General features: G+C 48.7%; 1 protein-coding gene across 4 annotated transcripts in view; it reads left to right on the top strand.

The window, feature by feature from the left end:
• The window catches only part of LOC144155468 (puratrophin-1-like), a 640,065-nt gene that overhangs the window by 452,165 nt on the left and 168,675 nt on the right, over positions 1–19,225 (top strand). For 3 of the 4 annotated variants that reach the window (XM_077686931.1, XM_077686933.1, XM_077686934.1), the window contains one exon: positions 693–1,365. In XM_077686931.1, coding sequence (XP_077543057.1) covers positions 693–1,365 — 673 coding nt within the window. The remainder of the gene's footprint in view (positions 1–692; positions 1,366–19,225) is intronic. The other variant, XM_077686932.1, reaches the window with a different exon arrangement.

Below are 19,225 nucleotides of genomic sequence, written 5' to 3'. Positions count from 1 at the left end.
TGGAGAGCTGTCCCCAGAAGCAGCGACACAAATTTTTTGCAAACAATACAAGAAAAGGAGGCACGAGTACACAAGTGGTGCACGGCTCTTAGTGTTTCATTTTAAATGGCGAGTTGGTAATTCGCTGTATGTGCATTCAAAGTCCGCTTGTTGTATGCATTGAGGTCGCTCCTCGTTGTTGACGTTGATTTATTTATTACGGCCGATTATCTAGCGGCTGCCTCAAGGGACGCCAGCGAATTTGGTTGACCATTTGGAAAATTACTGATTGCAGTACGCCCAGCTGTGCAGGCAAACGAAAGGGGCAAGATAAAGGTTGAGTGTAATTTTCCGAATGAGCACGGATAGGTTTGCTATTTGTGTCTTTCTTTTTTTAATGATATGTGGTCAGTTTATTAAACTTTTCTTTGCTTGTTGAACTGCGTTTGCCTCGGCCATGAACCCTTTTGTGCTTTGTGTTCTGTGACTTACCTGTTTAAACACACTTGTCGCTCAGAGCTGAAAAATGAGGCTAAACAGCAGAAAAGTAAAAATGAGCAGTGGGATACGTGAGTGCTTGTCTCCAAGCCAGACCGCACACTCCCCAGTGACCCAATTTTGTCCTTCCATTGACGTTTTAAAGCATCTGCACACATCTTTATGGGCGCCCTGTCAGTTCACTCCCTTGAGCAAAGTTGTTTGTTGTTTTGCAGATCCCCGAGCCGTCGTGCTGCGACAGCGGTTGCCTCAGCCCGTGCTGCAGACACCAGGCGTGGCCGCTCTGCTTTGGCCGCCGAGTGGTGATCCAGCTGTGCGAGCTCGACCCCTCTGTTCTCCGGCCCGGTGATTTCTACGTGGTCGTTGCCGTCATCGGCACGGAAGACACGTCCGGTTCGGCGAAGCTGCTGCTCAAGTACCGCGACCACTCGGGCCACCTTTGCAGCAGGAGAATCGATGCCCACGACCTCGGCCGACTCCTGGCCATGGACTGGACAGTTCCGGGACAGGAGGCGTGCTCGGACGAGCAGCTCGTGACTCTCCTTAAGCACCTGCTAGTCTCCGTCGAACGAGGCCTGGAAAGGATCGAATGGGACTCGCTGCGCGCCGCCAATAAAGCCTGGGTATCCGGTGGCCACCGCTTGGAAGATTGCTCTTGCAAGGGCCATACCTCACTGCCGCAGCACTCCGAGACGCCGGACCCGACCGAACCGCCGAAGGACCAGGCCTCGAGCCTCTCCTCTGGCTCTAAGAGCAGCAGCTGCAGCATCGATTCTGCGAGCCGGCGGACGAGTGCCTCGTCCGGAATTGATCCGGGACCATCGTCGAGTGACGACTCCTCGTCCAGAGAGGGGTCGTGCGCTGGCATGCTGCTTCCAGGTGAGTTAGGTAAAAGCAGTCTTCCTTGCCCGTTTCTTTTTGTTTGTGATGTATGTGTGTGTGTGCATTGGGCCGCACGTTGATCAAAACGCAATCGATGCTGCATCGGTCGCGTTCTGATGTGCGAACGCAATTTATTCAGGGTGCAAGAAAACTTGCATCTACATGAGTACCGTTTAGAACACCATAGGTGCCGCAGCCAGCGCAGATCGTTAAGATTTTGAGGTAAAGGTATAGTATACGTACGCTATCCTTATCGACAACGGGCCTTGTTTGCCAGGTTCTTTTAAGGCGAAGGCCTTAAATGGCCCATTGAACGGCTCCTTCGGAAGCGTTCCATACCACGAGCGGAAACTCGACAGTAGCGAGAGGTGGTCGCCCACGCAGGAACACCAGCACACCGCAGATAAAGGAATCGAATGAAGGGACCGGGGGTAGCGGAAAGAGAAAGAGAATAGACAAGCGGCGAAGTTCACCACCGTTGTCAATTCTTTGCGTACACAGCGGCAGGAACGAGCGGTGGCGCAACGTGTAGGAGACAGATCGAAGCGGTTCGGAAGCTTAAAAGCGGATGGCAAAGCAAAGCGTCTAGTGGGAAGCTTACAAAGCCCTTGGACAACGCGAGGCAAATGCAAGACGTGTCGGGCGTCCAAATGGACACTCATGCTTTCGCATTTACAACCCATAAGAAGTACTTAGGTGTCATCGGACTTCTTTTCTTTTCCCATTTCTGGGATGAATGAAGGTGTTAGTTTAGTGAAGGTTGGATTCATTTGTTTTGACAAGGTGTCGGTTTAGGAAGTCGAGTGCGGTTCTCTCCTGTACGAGAAAGAAAAGTAAGGCTCAGAAGTGTAAGGCTTGGTTGCTCCTTGGGCTTGTTTGGGATAGCCCTGCCCTGTAGTACCGAGAAAAAAACGCCATACATCAGTGCGTAGCTTTGATTTAAAAAGTATTCCGATTGTCTTGTGGTTGCCGCGAGTAGAATCCCCTTTCGGCACATCTGTTTTCTCGAGCAAGTGGGGAAGGGGTGGGGCTGATGTGAGTACCGATTTTTTCGAACTGCCAACGTGGCCTGTTCGCTGTTGCAACGTGCGCGCTTCTGTCGCGACTCTTCATCATTCGCCTCGAATCAGGACAACCAAAGCGCGGACGTATCTAAGTGGGCCTGTAGCCAAGTTTAGCGCAACTAAACGATTCCAGGACGCAGATGTAGTACCACTTCCTTTTAACAGAAGTGGAATCGTTGGCAATCCTATTTGATGACTTCCCAGCGAGCGCCACTTTTCCGGAGCGCCCTTCTTCGAGCGACTGGCACGAAACCGGTAGTGTGTGTGGATGTCTGTGTACGTGACAAATACAGTTAGCTACAGGTAAACCTGCTCAGGCAAACAGCTTTGCACAGACCAGTGTATCGTGCAGTATGGACGGGCTCTGTTTCATAAATTTCGGGCAAGTTTAGTTATCTGGCGTCTGGCGTGTTCGCGCTGCACGGAGAGGATTTCCCTCTGTGAATGCGCTCGCTTTCGCTATCAAATCGAGGCGCTTCGGTCCCATTTTGCAGTTCCTCCACAGACCAACGCAGAGATCGCGTGCGCTTTGTTTCGTGCGCGAGGGCTGACCCAGTTAGTTGAACACAACTGGCAGGTTTGGGTCGGCGGTAGCAGGTGTCGCTTGCGGTGTTCCTCGGTGAATGAGTTTTAGGTGAACTTTGAACTGCTTGAAGGTGGTATTTTGAACATTATTGGCATTCCTACGTGGAGACAGAACCCCCCTTTAAAGGGAAACTGAAGTGATTTGTAAACATTGCGGTATTACTAGCTCGAATTGTAGTCTGCAGTCTCTAGGCCATGTTTCGACCACTCTCGCTGCGTTTGCGGGACTTTATTCAGTAGAAAAATCAATTCAAAAGTGCTGTCCTCTCTGCATCCTCCTTGCCGATTTCCTACGACGTTTTCCTATGACGTAAACGAGATGACTTGGCTTGACTGCGCTACTGCACGGCTCGTCGACTCTCCGTCACAATCAGAGCACGTTTAGTCGCCCGGCCGCCGTCGAGTCGTCGCAGTTCGCTCCCTCAGTGCCCTCAGTTGAAACTACGCCACGACACGTTTGTGCCTGGAAGAATGTGCCTTTAGTTTGTTAGTTTGTATGCACTGTACCAAGCTCGAAGTCCAAGTAGCTCCACACAAGCGCACATGCCACGTTTCGCTGAATGGTACGCTAGTAGAAAAATCTAAGGCCAATTGAAGACGGCGGTAGAGTTATCGAACTTAATATAGGTACTATGACATAAAACCAACCGAAACTTGTTACCGTACAGCGTAAAACGAGGGTGCTGGAAGCACTATTTTCGTTGGGTGAACTAGCACAGCGGTCAGCAGCACGACCACATATTTGCGATCGCTTTTCGGCCTAAGGAATGCAGTCGCTAGGGATGAGAGATTTATGGAAATTTTGTAGGGGGGGGGGGGGGGGGGGGGGGCGCTTACTGCATGAGCGTTGTTCAAGAAACAGTTATCAAAGCTGCCTGGGATGCTAGAACTAAATAAAAATGTAAACAGGCTCTACAATATATACTTTATATTTCCATTCCCAGCAGCGCTGGCTAGTGGCCTAGAGGTCTGGAGCTTTCGGTCCGTTGCTTTCGAAATCGCAAATTCGCGTCCATTACAGCTCACCTTTTCAAGGTGTATTGTGTATTTATTTGTTTTTGGGCAGTTTTTTTTTAATACTGGAATCACCATTTTTGCGCTGTAACGTTCAGTGCTCCACGAGCGACTTCGCATTACGCGTGCAGACTGACACTGACGCGCTGGCGAGTTCTCGTCGTCGTGGGGTTGCCATAAGCACCGACTGCTTGCGGGCAAAATCCTGAGTCAGCCGACCCTTGGCCTGGTGCGAACAAGCTTCTTACGATACAGGCATGAACTAGGGCAAGCCCCAGAGGGGGGGGGGGGGGTAAAGTACATCGATTTTGAGCGTCTCGGGTGATGCGGAGGGCGTTCATTCACTGTGTACGCCTCGGCTAGTGATCGTTACGATTCCAAGCCGTGCTGGCACGCTTATCTGGCGCATTTTGCAGCCAACAACATGGCAGAAACACGGTATGGGGATTACTGAGATGTCGAGAATGCTCAGCCAATGATAACGTCGGATGCCAAGCATGTAGTTTCAAAAAACCGAAACCAAAACTGGTTGGAATTTTTTGACATCGTCTAATCACAGTAGCACCTCGTATGGACATCACTGCTCTAGTTGTTGCGGCCGCCGCAGCCCACGCATGGTAGTTTGTCTTGTTCCAGGCTGTATAGAATAAATATTGCCTTATCGAGCGGATAGACGATAAAAAGTGTGTTTATTTGAGCCAGTATATGCAATGCGAACAAAAACAGTCGCTTGACAAATTCACTACAGTGTCCCTTTAAACTTTAAATTAAAAGGAGAGCATGGCTGCGTTTCTATGTTGCCTTTTCCTGGAAGACAGCGGCAACAAATAGGTGCAGTTCTATAGCGAGTGGCCGAGACAAACTTTTTTATGTCTGGATGTGCATAAGTACAGTTTTCTGAACCAGTGTATATAGAGATAGCTGAGATATCTAGATAACCGTGAATGTGATTACATTTACACCAATATCAAAGCATTACATGAAAGTGTAGATATGTGAAGAAATTTACACAGTCCCCGCATTACATATAAATATTAGTAAACATGCAGTTAGTCGTTTCAATGTCACTTAATGCTGGATACTCGTGTTGTGCCACCGCATTATACTTTTGGTAAAAAAAAACATTGACGCACTTATATGCCTTCTGCGATGACAGAAATAAATTTTATCGCGTGTAGTAAATCCGAAAATTAAATTAAACCATGCGCGACTTGTTGCAAGGAACTTCATGTCACAAGGAAGCAGCCATGAACAGAATTTGAACAGAATTAGGTCGAGGCAAAATGTAAAAATTGCTGAGTGCACAAGATTTTGGCGCACGTTAATTCATCCGTAGCCCTACACCAGAGCGCGCGTCATAATCGAGGGGTAGCTTTCGCTTATTAAATGGGCCGCGAAGACAAAATACAAGTTTGGTTCATTCAAAAGAATGCATTTACCCTGTAAAAATAACTCTAATTTTAACGCAAACTTCCTGCAACCACGCAGGGTACTGACGGGAAGAAATGATCTCACCAGACACTTCCTCGCTTGGTCCTTATAACGCCACAGGGACTTCCTCGTGCTATTAGCGACCGCCGACCAATGCCACCCGCAAGTGACGTGACTGCCATTATAGCGGCGCCCGTAGTTCCGTTACATCGTATCACTTAAATGCTAACGTGCGATTACTGGCAATTTCATTCTTAGTATGCCCTCTGTTACGCCACTGCTGACGCCGTGCAGCGAGAAATTCGAAAGTTTGTCAACACTTCTATACGTGTCCTTCAGTTAGAAAAATGTCTTTCGGTATTAAAATTGAGTTGAGTAAGTTACCAAAGGCTATTTCGAGCTTTCTCTTCGTGGCCGTTCAAGCCAACTAAATTTATTGTTTGCAGCCGGAACAGTCGAGTACCAGGACGTAAAATGGCAGTTGTGGACGCATGCTCGCGCGAACAGAAGCGGGCACCAAGAGCGCGAATGGGATGCTTTAATCTCCTCGCTTATGCTCAAAATTCAACATGTCACACACACACACAGACACACACACACACGCACACACGCACACGCAGAGAGAGAGAGAGAGAGAGAGAGAGAGAGAGAGAGAGAGAGAGAGAGAGAGAGAGAGAGAGAGAGAGAGAGAGAGAGGAGTGCCTTGGATCGAATACACAATTCTCACAGCTGTGTTGCTTCGGTTATATTATCAGTATATACTTGGTCAATAACCAAGTATATTGTCAATTGACCAAGTATTGACCAAGTATTGGTCAATAACCAATTGAAACCTTGTTTCAATTAAAAAAAATAACACGTAAATGGGAAAAAGCCCTACAATGATTGTTGCATTTGGTTCGAACGCAAAGGTGTGCAGACTATCTACAGAACTCCATAAAGGGGGTTGGGCGCGTTCGTTTCTTCCTTTCTTGTGCCCCGTCGCCGGCAGCTGTGTACAGCACAGTTCTACTCCCGAAATGCTCGGAAACTCGGCGGCAAGTCCTCACTAAATGTCGCCTTTCGCGGAAGCACGTTGTCCGGCTATGACGTTGAAACTTTGAAGAGTTGGAAAACTGGCGTAGACGTCGCGTAACGTGTCTCTTCCGGCTCCCCTCTCTGTCCTTGTTATTATTTTCTCTGGCGTCGAAAAGAACTCGCTGAGTTGTCGTCGGCAAGCTTTACTGAAAAAGGAAAATCCTGACGGCGGCATCATCACCCCTTGCTTACCACGAGGCTGAAAAAAAAAAAAGAAAAAGAAAACTGCGTGTGCTTCGAATTTATGACAGCTTTTACGGTCGTAGGATGCGACACGAGAGCCAGAAAGAATGCGTCGACAGTTTTTTTCTACCTTTGTGTAGTTTTAGTGGCGGCATTCCCAGTTCTCACGTTCACGTCTTTTTTCCTCGCCTGGCTGGTTTGCGGGTGTTTGTATTTTGAAGCCGTTTGGCCGACTCCGTGAACTCGCGTGTGCGTGCGTGCGTGCGTGCGTGCGTGCGTGTGTGTGTGTGTGTGTGTGTGTGTGTGTGTGTGTGTGTGTGTGAGAGAGAGAGAGAGAGAGAGAGAGAGAGAGAGAGAGAGAGAGAGAGAGAGAGAGAGAGAGAGAGAGAGAGAGAGAGAGAGAGAGAGAGAGAGAGAGAGAGAGAGTATTTAGGGTTGCATATCTGGCTGCATTTTGTGTACCGGCGGGCGCCTTGAAAATATAGTACCATGGAACAATAAGACACATTTACGTGATACTATAACGCGGAGGTTACTGGCACGACAAATAAACCAAACTCTAATGAAGCCTATAAATGTGCTGTCCGCGAAAATTTTGGGTCGTCATTGTGCACTCAAAGGCAAAACATGGCGCTAGTAAAAGGTTGATATCGCACCGTTCTTTAACATTCAAATTAGAATCGCCACTTTACGTCGCAGGCTGAATTCCTTCTTTTATAGTTATCAGCATACGTGGCGTTCTGCGCTCATAAAAATGCTATTTAACGGGCGCGGTGACATTTTATCCCATTGGTAGCGTGTTTTACGGCGTTGTAAAAAGTAGTGGGCATGACATCACCACCCCGCGTGGTTTACCGTCTTCTGGAACTATAAAAATATGTTTCCATTTATAACATAACTTATAAGGACCATCAAGTGGTAAACACTCTCCGTCTACCTGCCCACATTAAACGCTAGGATTCGTAGGGCAGGTTCAAAGCCTATGCGGACGAATTAAATTTATTTTTAACGAGGAAAGTTCGTTGGAAAGTGTCGCTTTCGTCGCACCATCCTCCCCGTCGATTTGCTGACTTCGGTTATGACGACACGCTGGTAAATCCGCAGGGCAGAATTTAGCGGATTGATGGCCTATTCACCTGTACAACCTCTGCGTGAATGAGCAAATTATTGATATTAACCGTGAAATAGCATTAAAGTATATTGCAAATCAGTGTGAAGTCACTGCGGCTGCGAACGACGCATGGTGTTTTATCCTCTGCTTTCCATTACAGGTGAACTAAGGCACTAGACTTCCGCAGTGCGGTCTTATCACAGATTATATGGCTTAAACTGTACAAAGCTGCCTCGAATGGTAATTTGACAAACTCACTTCCGTTAACGACTGACTCCATGTGTACTCTATGTCAGAAATAGCTTTCTCTCTTATGAACATGACATCGCTCAAATTTCATGAGCTTTGTGTCTACAGAGCCCTGTATTTATAAGTTATTCTTCAAATTTTACTGCGTTGGTGGTTGCAGGCATGATGGGGGTTGCGCGGGTCCGCGCCAATATTACGAACATCGATGCTTGCCTGTAAAGGGTGCACCACGGCAAGTACACTTATACTGCGGGGAAGTCAGAAGAGCAGGGCTAACAGCGAGGGAAGCTGTTGCACTGTTGGTTATTAATTCAAATTATAATTCGGGATAATATTCCTGCTGAAAACGAAAAATTACTCTGAGCGAAGAAAAACAAGGATTTTTGAAACAAATAATAATTCATATTTAATAAGTATTACGTCATATTGGTCTGGGAAATTGACAAGTATGACTAAATTACAGGATGTCAGTGTTAAAGTTAAGGGTAATTACGACATTATTTTTGCTCACTGCACGTGAAGTAACACTACAGTATCACTCGAATACTACTGAAAAATTGTGCACACTACTACCTATTGCGCGTTCTTTTTTTTTTTTTTTTGGGGGGGGGGGGGTGTTAGATTAAGAGGGAGCTTACGGGACTACAAATGTTCTTGAGCAACACATTGGAAAAATATCTTGCTAAATGATATTGATCTTCAACATCCTTCGATGTATTTGCGATTTTGCGTGGGCCGTTATCGTTACCGATTGTATTTTGTTCTGTCTTTCTTTTTATGTTCTGGGGTGCTCATTTATGATAAAGGCTCTGAAGTGCGCTAATAATATACGGATAGTATTAAATGCCCAGTGTGAGCTCCCACGCGAGAATTTAGGACCCAGTTCCAAACTATTACCAGCACAGGCAACATATCCTAAGCTGTACAAAAACTACTTGGCGAACCTGGCCATAATTTCTTTTAATGATTCCTTCTAAAATTGAGGCTATAACGAGCTGGTGTTATCTCTACAGGACATAGGGAACATCGTTCTTTTACACAAAACTCGTGCATAGCTGCCACGTAGTTGCGTTTCCCTGTATTTGCGTTTCGTCTGAAAAAGTGTTGCTGTGTGTTCGTTGCCAATCCGCCGCTTCTAATAGAAATCAAAAGGCGACTGCTCGCTTTGCTATAGGGATCGGAGGCGACGAAAGAGTGTCGTGGTCTTTTGCCTGTTTGGTTGAAAAGGGATTTCGCGCGCTGGGTAGGCCTGTGTGGAGCAGGAATCTTTAAGACAGTGCACTAAGCAGGTCAACTCAGTGGTTTCGCTTCAAACATGTTTCGATTTTCCTGGTGCATAGTGGCGTCCGCACGTGGGGCTTCTGCTCTACGGCCGTTGTAAAAAGGCTTCAGAATACGACTGGCTGGACAAGCGGTTTTCCCTTATTGCCTCTCGTTAATCATTCAGCTTTACGCTCGATAAGCGGTTGGCGTGGCGTGGCAGCGATCGTTCATTTCTCATTGATGAATCGACGCTCCATACTGATGCGGATGAAACGCTGGAGAGTTTGGGATCGAAGCACGATGATTAACTGTCTCCGACACGGTAAGGTGGCCTAAATTACTTCGTAGATAGAAGCTTACTAAGCAGTTCGTAGGGCGTTGCTTCTGACGGCTGCTTCTATTGCGCTATGTTGAAGAAAATTGATAAATAGCGCGGCACAGATATCCATAAAACCGGAACCTTGGAACCAGAACGTCCTGTTTCTTTTGTGTATGTGCGTGCGTCCGTGTATGTATGTATGTATGTATGTATGTATGTATGTATGTATGTATGTATGTATGTATGTATGTATGTATGTATGTATGTATGTATGTATGTATGTATGTATATGGTGGCTGTACGTACGTACTTACGTATGTATGTATGCAGGCGGCACGTTACCGATCGTGTCATCCTCCGCACAGGAAATTTATTTTTAGTTACTTTTCGTGCCCTCCATCCGACCTTCTAGCGACGTAACCATGAATAGTATGGCACAAGTGATGTGCGCGCGCCTGCCTCGACCGCCGGCACTGTCACGCGTGTCATCGTCCGCGCACCGATGGAACGCTCGAGCGGCCCGCAGGATCCGTAATTGCCGATGCAGCTCTTGGTGGCCGGCAGAAGGGAAGCAAGAAATGTTTCGGGCCTCGTTGTCCCGTCCGCTATTACGTTCAGCGCGAGCGAGCCGCGGCGTCGAGCCTGGCCCAGCCGCGTTTTTCCGCCGAACAATTTGAGCGTAAGTGTGCAAGGAAAGGCCGTGGAAATTTCTCAGTCGTTGCGAGCACGCACCGCCACCCACTTTCACGCACCACTCGTGGTAGGCCGGCTAAACCAATTTTACACGACGTTGTGCACCACTTCAATGATGCTTGTTTGCGGCGTAATTAATGGCTTTGTATTTTTAGCCCGCCCGTTCCTGGCCGCAATTTTCCATCTTCCCGTTTGGTGCACGGCCGCCACTCGACGGGCTCAGACTGATCCGAACAGTGCGTCCCAGTCGGCCCAGCTGCCTGCCGTGAAGCCTTTTATAGCGCAGCGCCGCTTCTAGCCCGGGCCTAATGCTCCTACGTGAAGCCGCCTCAGCGCCGCTATCTGCAGGCTGCGCGTTTGCTTTCTGGCTTTTTTTTTCTTCTTTTTGGATAGGGTAGCGCGAGTTTCAGGTACCCTTGCCAGGCTTGTATATTCCTTGTCGGTCGCAGATCATGCAGCATCAGGAAAGGCTCAGCTACAACATTACTCCCCATCGCAACTATTTTTGTTGAAACCAGACGTCCGATGACGCTTTTCGCTCGCACAAAATTTCTCTATCCAAGGCTCTAACGTGAAAAGGAAAGAGTTGTCACGGAGCTTGAACGGCTGAAATGGCATACGCACGCACGCACGCACGCACTCACACACGCACACACACGCACATACACACGCACGCACGCACACGCACGCGCGCGCACACACACACACAAATTGCACTAGTGGTGAAAGGCTGGAGAACCAGCGGAGCTGAGGGTCGACCTAGCTTCTTCCGGTTTTGTTAAGTTTTGTTAGGTTTTGCGATGTTCTTGCTAGGCTAGGCGAAGTGTTGAGAGGGGAGGCCAAGTTTAGCCAAAGTTTACAAAGCCTGTCGGGTCGGTCCTTCACACTGACAGAGGATCCCAGGGGAAGAAGCTAGGTCGACTCCCAGCCCCGCTGTTTCTCCAGCCATGCACCAGTAGTGCAAGCTTCGCCATTTTTTCGTTTGCGTTTTAGTAGCCCAAAAAAGGCTACCACCTTTAAAGTGGTACAGTAAGGTGTGCAGACACGCATACGCCCCTTGTGCTCACACTCGAGCAGGCGCGAAAGCCGGCTTCACTGTTGTAATACATTACCTGCGGTTGCACCCTTTACAGGCGGCGCAGTTTTTTACTTGATATTTATTTTTTGCTAACGCCACCGGATAAAACTTAAGCTTATAGCTCCGAAAATTAGTCCGAAAATCTGAAATTGAAAGAAAATCAGTTTCTGTACCGTCATTGCACATATATTGGTCGTTCTTAGCGATTTCGGCCAAGGGATAACAGTTGTAAACGTCGAAGGGCTTGCTATCGTTCTTGGTTGTACGATTATCCTCAGTGAATGTTGATGCGCCAAGGCGGTACTCCGTCCACATTTTATGTTTATTCGTTCATCACGGTCACCACTAAACCAGCCTCAGGGACATACCACCATCATCCGCAGACTGCGAACTGCGAATACCACCATCATCCGCAGACTGCAAACGCGATCAGCGCGTACCCAGCCTGGCTGTGCAAAGTAGGACGGGCTTCTTCGCCAATGTGCGTGGCCTGCGGTGCAATGGGAGGCGCTGCCCACGTTCTATTCAACCGCGCGGCACGGACCCCTCAGCGACGGAAATTTCGGGACATTTTGTGTGGCCAATGTTTGGCGCCTGACAGTCCGATCACTGTTGTCGAGACGCTCAAAGCAAGAACGGCGGGTGGTGTCACGGCTACCGCTGAGCCCTATTTTGCGATACTGGATGTAACAGATTATTGGGACGTGGAGGTAGCTCAATGTCGTCAAAACCAGCGAGACTTATCCCACCGACAGCTGTTATGTGACAAGGACTGTAAATGCTGTTCACACGAACGGCGCTTTTGCCTTGTGAGTGAAACAAAGCTTTCCTCCATAAAAAGATGTGTAATACAGGCCCAAGTATTTGCCCTTGGTATTCGTAAAAACATTCTAGCTATAGGACGCCGCACGCTATCTCCGACACCTGGTAGAGCCACTTAAATTCCGTCGAGACAAAAAAATAGAGCTATTTATGCCAAAAAAGTCTCAAATGTCGGGCGAATTTTGTGCCTAACAAAGTGTAGTAGTGGGTGTCATTTTTTTCAGAAACGTTTAGGGGTAATCATCCCGATTGGTGCGATGGTGTCTCAGCGTCTGCGCGGGCAGTGCGATTCCGGATGTGGGACATAGTTTTGTTGAACTAAACTCACTTCACCCCCCCCCCCCTCCCTGTTCCCCTTCATTCCCTGTTTATCTGAAACGTCTGTTCTAAACAAAATTGTTGGGCAATGTGCGCAGCGATAGGACTCGCGAAAATAGCGAGGTAATACATTTATCTAGCACAGTGGCGATAAGGTCTCCTAACGTAACGTTTTTTCAAGGAAAAAAAAAAGAGAAGTAACGCAAGTTCGCGAATAAAAAAAATAAAAGACACAAAATTCTTTTCGGCGGCGCGCTCACCTTGGCGACCCGTGGGAAGCGCATTGCAGCAGCTTCTGTTTATTTACGACGACGCGGGAGGCGCGGCCCGCAGAGTCGTCCCGCGTGAGTCACAGCTCCCAGACGCGTGGACGCCTGCCAGGCTCGAAGACAAACAGAGCCGCTTTCGCAATAACAGAAAATAGGCGAGCCCTTATACGCCCAGGAAGTACGTCGGCGACGGGTCGCCAATGTCGACTGAATGAGTGCTCAGCCGCAGCAGCGACCTACATACCCGTACGCACGACCACCGTGGCTCGGGGGCAAAGCAGCGGTGGGGGATTCCGCGTAACGAGCTCTTGGACGGCTGCCGCGTATTCCGTTTCCTACGCACGTCTGCAGCACGGACTGCCCTGCTCGCTGCATCGTGGGCTCGGCTCGGATTATGTCTGATTTGCATCGTCTTCGGTCTCGCCTCGGGAAGCATATGCCACGCCGCTGGCTGCTGAAAGCACAGGAGGAGTCGCGAACGAGCAATGGGAGTCTGTTTTCCCATTCCTTTTGTAGCGTGATTTACGGCGACGCCGTCTTTTCGCAACTGAGGACAAACAGACGCCGCCTTATTGTGCCTCGCTTTTATTTTCGAAAGGCGGCGTGCTTCGTGCAAGGTGCGCAAAATTGTCTGAGAAGGCGAAACAAAAACGCAGGCAAGCTACCTAAACATTTGGGAGGGGGAGAAGGTGTTGGGGTGGATGCGATTGACTATCTTCTTTCAGTGACTAAGTGATAGCAATTTTCTTCTTCTCATGTTTATTGTACAGCTTGGGGCGGCCCGACGTTAATGTTTGTTACGAAACTTTAACTGCACGCGAACGATGATCTATAACACCGATTTAGGTTAAGTGAGCTGTTGGCGGGGCCAAATTATTTCTCCAGTGCAGGATGGCATCGACTTTGAGAAAACTCGTTTTGAATTTGTAATGTTCGCGTGGGCTTGGAAACTTCCGAAAGCATGCCGTGCCCTTGAGTTCCTGAGCGTGTCTCATGCGTTAGTCTATGCAAAGAAGGTTTTGCTCCGAATTTATTGCGCAACAGCGAACTCCACTGACGCGGCCCTATCTGATCTCTTTTTTTTTTTTTTTTTTCGTTCTTGCTTTTCTTCGGAGGATGTTATGACAAAGAAGCGCTGAACTTCCAGAGTGTCCCAGTTTCGCAGCTGCGCTTTTCAGCGCCTCGCCCTGTAGCGGTTGCATTTTCTGCGTGCTTACGCATTCAAAGGACAATTTCCTGCCATAACAGTATCGCCAGTTTATAGACGCACGTAGCCTACGTCACTTGCCTTCACAGGCGCGGCTTGCGTAGGGAGCGCGCTTCGCTGAAAGGGAGTCCGCATTCATAGTGACGACCGTTCCTGTGTGGAATCAGTCGGCGCACAAGCAGCGAAAGATAGGCGAGGGAGAAAGCACACGCGCGCAAAGAGAGCGAGAAGTTGCACGCGGAGAAAATTGTAGCGCCGTTGGTAGTCGCTGGCTCGCGCACGCGATTATGTGCTCTCGCGTAGACAAGCGGGTGGCGGCGGGGCTTTTTCGGCAATCTCCTGCGAGTGGGACGCAGCTCTCCGCACGCACTGGCTGTGCAGAATTTCCCGTCAAGTCACGGTCGCATTTCCTGCCGCGATTTGGCCGGGGTCACCGTTCCCGCACGCCTTTCTTTCGCCTCGTCTCTGGGGCCCTCGTTTCTCCTGCAGCCCACGCACAATTATCGGATCGACGTATTCCGCGGAATCGAGGTTAACCTGCGATTCATTGCTCCTCGGGGCATTTTTCTTTTCCCCTGCCCCGCGTGAGTGCGCATGACGCGCAATGGCGCGCACGCGGCACAGCGGTCGAAACAGTCGAGGGGGATGAGGGGGGATCTTGAAAAACTGTTCTTACGATTCGCCGAGCCCGGTTCACTGCGCCAGCTGTCTGGCCGTGGCGGATTTCCTCGTGTTCCCGTTAGACGTGTGCACGAGTTGTGGACACCGGTGCTCGTTTTCCGGGACTTGACGAACCTTGATAGTGTTTTGAGCTGAGCGAATCGCGTCTCGACTTTGCAGTTCAGTCAGCCGTCAGTCCGGAAACGCGCTGGCGTTGTCATGTCGAGGTGGGTTGGCGCCCCACTAAGCCGGAACGCGGGTCTCGGTCGAAAACGCTATTTTAGCATGCACCACCCCGCCTGGCAATTCTCTGATTCGGTCTTCCCTGTCATTCTTTAGGTTGGAAAGAATGTTGCCCGAAAGCACAGCAGGGATCATCTGGTCGCCGCATTCGTGCACCATCGCCAAAAAATAAAAAAAAAGGAACGAAGTCCCTACAAGTTGCGGCATTGCATTCACAGCATCTAGATTGCTGTCTTTGGAGCACTGCATTTTGTCGTCACACAGCTTGCTTTCTGTGGGTAGATTGATTACGTACTCATGCAGGAATACATCCTGATTGGGACCTCCGTATCTGAGCGCGCCCTGCACTGCCACCCGAAACTCTCCAGCAAAACAGTATTTCATTCTTGGTATATGTACATTTAGGTTATCGTTATGTCGCCGCGCACCCCTATCCCATCAGGCAGCGTACTACATCTACAGAATACGGTTTAGGCAAGTTTTCCTAACTTGGTCAAGAAAACTTGGAAAGAAGAACTCAATTTCACTCTGATTCAGCTGAGTCTGTTTCAGCTGATTCACTATGACGGCATCAACTACATGCGAAATGTTTTCAGAAAGATTCAATACATTAATCGTACCAGCCCCATCTGTTTGCTCCCTGTTATGTACAAGTTATTCACGAAAGCGATAGCTAGCTGTGTAAGTAACACCTTGCATTTCCACCAACCGAGAGATAGCAGGGATTTGGGGAATTACTCAACAATGGATCAGATGCGTGCCATCAACCAATTGAGAAACTTGTGGAATGTAGCAAACGCTGCCCATGGCCTTTATAGATTATGAAAAAAACTTTTTGGCTTTATAATGGAAACCGCTGCAGTAATGGAAGCATTGTGACACGACCAGGGACTTGAAAACATTTGTATAGGTATTGTCCAGGGTATATACAAAGAATGTATGAGCGCAATAATCATTCATAAGATAAGAAGTTCTCGATTTATATTAGGAGGCGCGTCAGACAAGGGCAGATCGATCAGAAATTCGCAGCTTGTATAGGTGAGGAACTTCCGAGCCTTTGTTCGGAAAAGTCATGGGCGTCAGTAGCTGATGAATATTTGTGGACACGTCGTCTTGTTCAGTGAGTATGGAAGAAGACCTGTAAAGGACGATACGGGCTGCGATAAATTCGGGAAGTGCTTTCAAATAACCAAGACTAAGTAACCTTTGACCCTCAACATAAAGGTCTGCAGCAGGGCGACCTTGTCGTAGTACGGCGGAAACTAAAACACGTTTAAAGAAAACTAGGAAAGAAAGATTGTGTGCGTGGGTGTGTTATATATATATATATATATATATATATATATATATATATATATATATATATATATATACACGAATAGCAGAGAGAGAGAGAGAGAGAGAGAGAGAGAGAGAGCAAGGTTCCGTGAAAGAAGACATTATCGGTAGTGGGCCGACGAAACCATTTGCCTGCTACTCCTCCGTGGGGCAAGGGTATGGGGAACAAGGAAAGAAAAAGTGGATGAATATAGAAGCCACGTGAAAGAAGACAATGGAAGCAAGCGGCAAGCACTGCATACCTCACACCACCGAGGAATGTGCAGACGCGCGGGGCGAGCAATAATTCCTCAGACCTATCGAGCTTTCCGCCTGCTCGTGCGTAAGAAGTCCAAATTAATTCAATTCTCTTCCTGCTCAAGCCATTTTTTGTGAGACAGATGGTTCGTGTCTGAGAGGAATCCTCGGACTGCCAGCATGCTATGAAAGCCTTGAAAACGACTGCAAAGATGAATAAGGAAGGTTCGACGCAGTGGCGTAGGCAGAAATATTTGTCGGGTGGTGTTTTACGCCCTCAGGAAAAAAAAAAAAAAAACTTTAAAGGAAAGGCAGCCTGCGCGCAACCGTAATTTCATTTCCATTTTGTTATTTAGTTTTTGTTATATTGTTTTCATATTAATATACATATGCGGAGTGTGAACGGGATGACGAAAAAAGAAAGAAAAAAAAGGGCCGAAATGCGGAGGGCACAGGGGGAGAGTACACCACTCGGAAAATTTCGGGGGAGGTGTTCTGACACCGAAACAGCCCCTGACTACGCCCTTGGTCGACGGGCATCACATTGGCGCCGGAGAAGAGCGCGAAAAACGCAGTGCCCCCCCCCCTCCCTTCGTTTGGTTACTATGCCTTGGGGTCTACAGAGTAGTGAAAATAGTTTCACCTAATATGAATAGTGAAGCTGAGTTTCTTGTTTGTTTCTTTTGATATGCACTGAGAAAAGTAATTGCATCCTTTTTTGTTTGTTTTCTTGGTCTTGACTATACTTACCGTGCGATCTGTTTATTTGTCAAGCTGAAATTGGTTGATTGATTGATCGACTAATTGATTGATTGATTGATTGATTGATGATTGATGGATTGATTGCGAGGTTTTTACGCGCCGACGCTACATAGGTGATGAGGGGCGCCGTAGTGGAGGGCTCCGGATTAATTTTGACAATCTGGGGATCTTTAACGTGAGCCGAAATCTCGAACACACTGGCGCTTTCGCGTTTCGCCTCCATCAGAAAAGCGGCCGCCGTTGCCGGGAATCGAACCTGCGTCCTTTGGCTCAGCATTATTCGCTCAAAATGATTATTCGTATAAACCGCTGGCCTCATCGCGTACAAGTCTTGCAGGCGGTCCTCCGCGGCCCTCCCGACTGCCTTCCTCTCCGGAGGGTGACAAACCGCAGCTGTCGTGTACACTGAACTGGAGCTCAAGATTATCAGGTCGAAGAATAATTAAAACCAGCTCTCGTGAAGCTAGGGAGAAGGCCGGCATAACTTGATGTTTTTGCATAAAGATGTCTAGAAGAGGCGCAAGGTAATATTTTGCAATGTACTATACTTCCGTGAGTGCTTGTCAATTGTGGGATCTGTCTCGGCTGTCTCCGATATACTGGGAACCGCGCTCGCACAATTACAAACCTGTATACAAAAAATGCTTGCGCACTGCGTGTTACGCAGACCTGCCGTAACGGGATGTGTAAAAAATTTGCCAGCGATTAAAGCCTTCCGTTAATCGAACGTCACCCTAATTAGCCAGATTTTGTGACGTCGCAATTGGGGCGAGACACAAGCCGTTAGGAAGGCCGCCGCATGGCGAGCGGAGCTCTTTAGAACGAAGCGCGAACTCTCGAACGAATGATCCCATATATCCTGCTGCCTGTTTCGATTTTATAGGGCCTGCAGTGGGCAAGACGCGTGAGTCTGGACGGCTCGTGTCTTGAGGGCAGCGCAGCCGGGCTGCGTGATGACACCATCTCGCTGCTGGCCCCTGGTCGAGCGGGGAGAGGCCGCGAGGGATGAAAGCCTTTCTTTCTCTCTTCCCTCCGGGGTGTCGTCTTCCTCTCGCGCCCTTAATTGGCTCCTGCATGAACAGGTTAAGTTGATTATCGCGAGACCGAATCTCGGTCTGGTATTCGGGCCAGAAAGCCCCTTGGCGGCCCTCTTTCAAGGCTTTTTCGGCGCTGTACGGAGCGCGCTGTGTCAGCCAGACGTTCATTTGTAAGTTGTCACGTGAGATACATCGCTGAGGAACGCCCACCGAGTAGAAACCCGTTCCTGGAGCGCGGTCACTCGGCGTCCGAGAGTAGAAGGCCGGGAAAAAAATAAATGGCCAGAGCGAGAATGCGCTCGAGCTCTATTAAGAACGAAGGAAGAGCGCTTGCGTTACTCGATATTCACGCCCCGAAGAGAACCGGGATATGCCCCTTTGTTTTCATCCGGGCTGCAGAACGCCCGCTTGATTCTGAGATTTTTTTGGTTCTGCGAGTGCGGCGGTGGTACTAGCCTTGTGCCAACGTACACCCCTTAGGTCGGATACCGGTGCCCACCGACGACGTGGGTCTGGTCTCTAGACGCATTTGCCCTGGTCGGCTGGTGGGCAAGAGAAAACCGCCAAATGTCTCGGCTGCGTTCACTCCCCTTGGCATCAGCTCGTGGGAAGCTCCGGATGAACCTCTGCGGCCGTCCAGATGGCGGTCAGGCAGGTTGCACATACAAAACCGGGCGCTTCCTTCCTTCTTTGCAGTGCCGGGAGTAGCTGTCCGGCGGTCGTTACTGTTATGCGAGCCGCAGCAGCAGAGCAATGCATCACATAGGAGTTCTCAGCGTCGTAGTAAAATCATGTGACCGCTTATTTTTATCGTGAAAGAGAGTGCTACTTCTGCGCAACGAATTCGAATTCAAATTACGACACTTACGCCCCTCACAGCCTTTGGGGAGATGTGCTAGCGCGTAG

Source organism: Haemaphysalis longicornis, unplaced genomic scaffold, assembly GCF_048455015.1.
Source record: "Haemaphysalis longicornis isolate Haplotype H1 unplaced genomic scaffold, Haemaphysalis longicornis Haplotype H1 scaffold_1, whole genome shotgun sequence".
In the NCBI taxonomy this organism is placed as follows: domain Eukaryota; kingdom Metazoa; phylum Arthropoda; class Arachnida; order Ixodida; family Ixodidae; genus Haemaphysalis; species Haemaphysalis longicornis.
The sequence above is the reverse complement of the archived record's forward strand: the minus strand, read 5'-3'. Positions and strand labels throughout refer to the sequence as shown.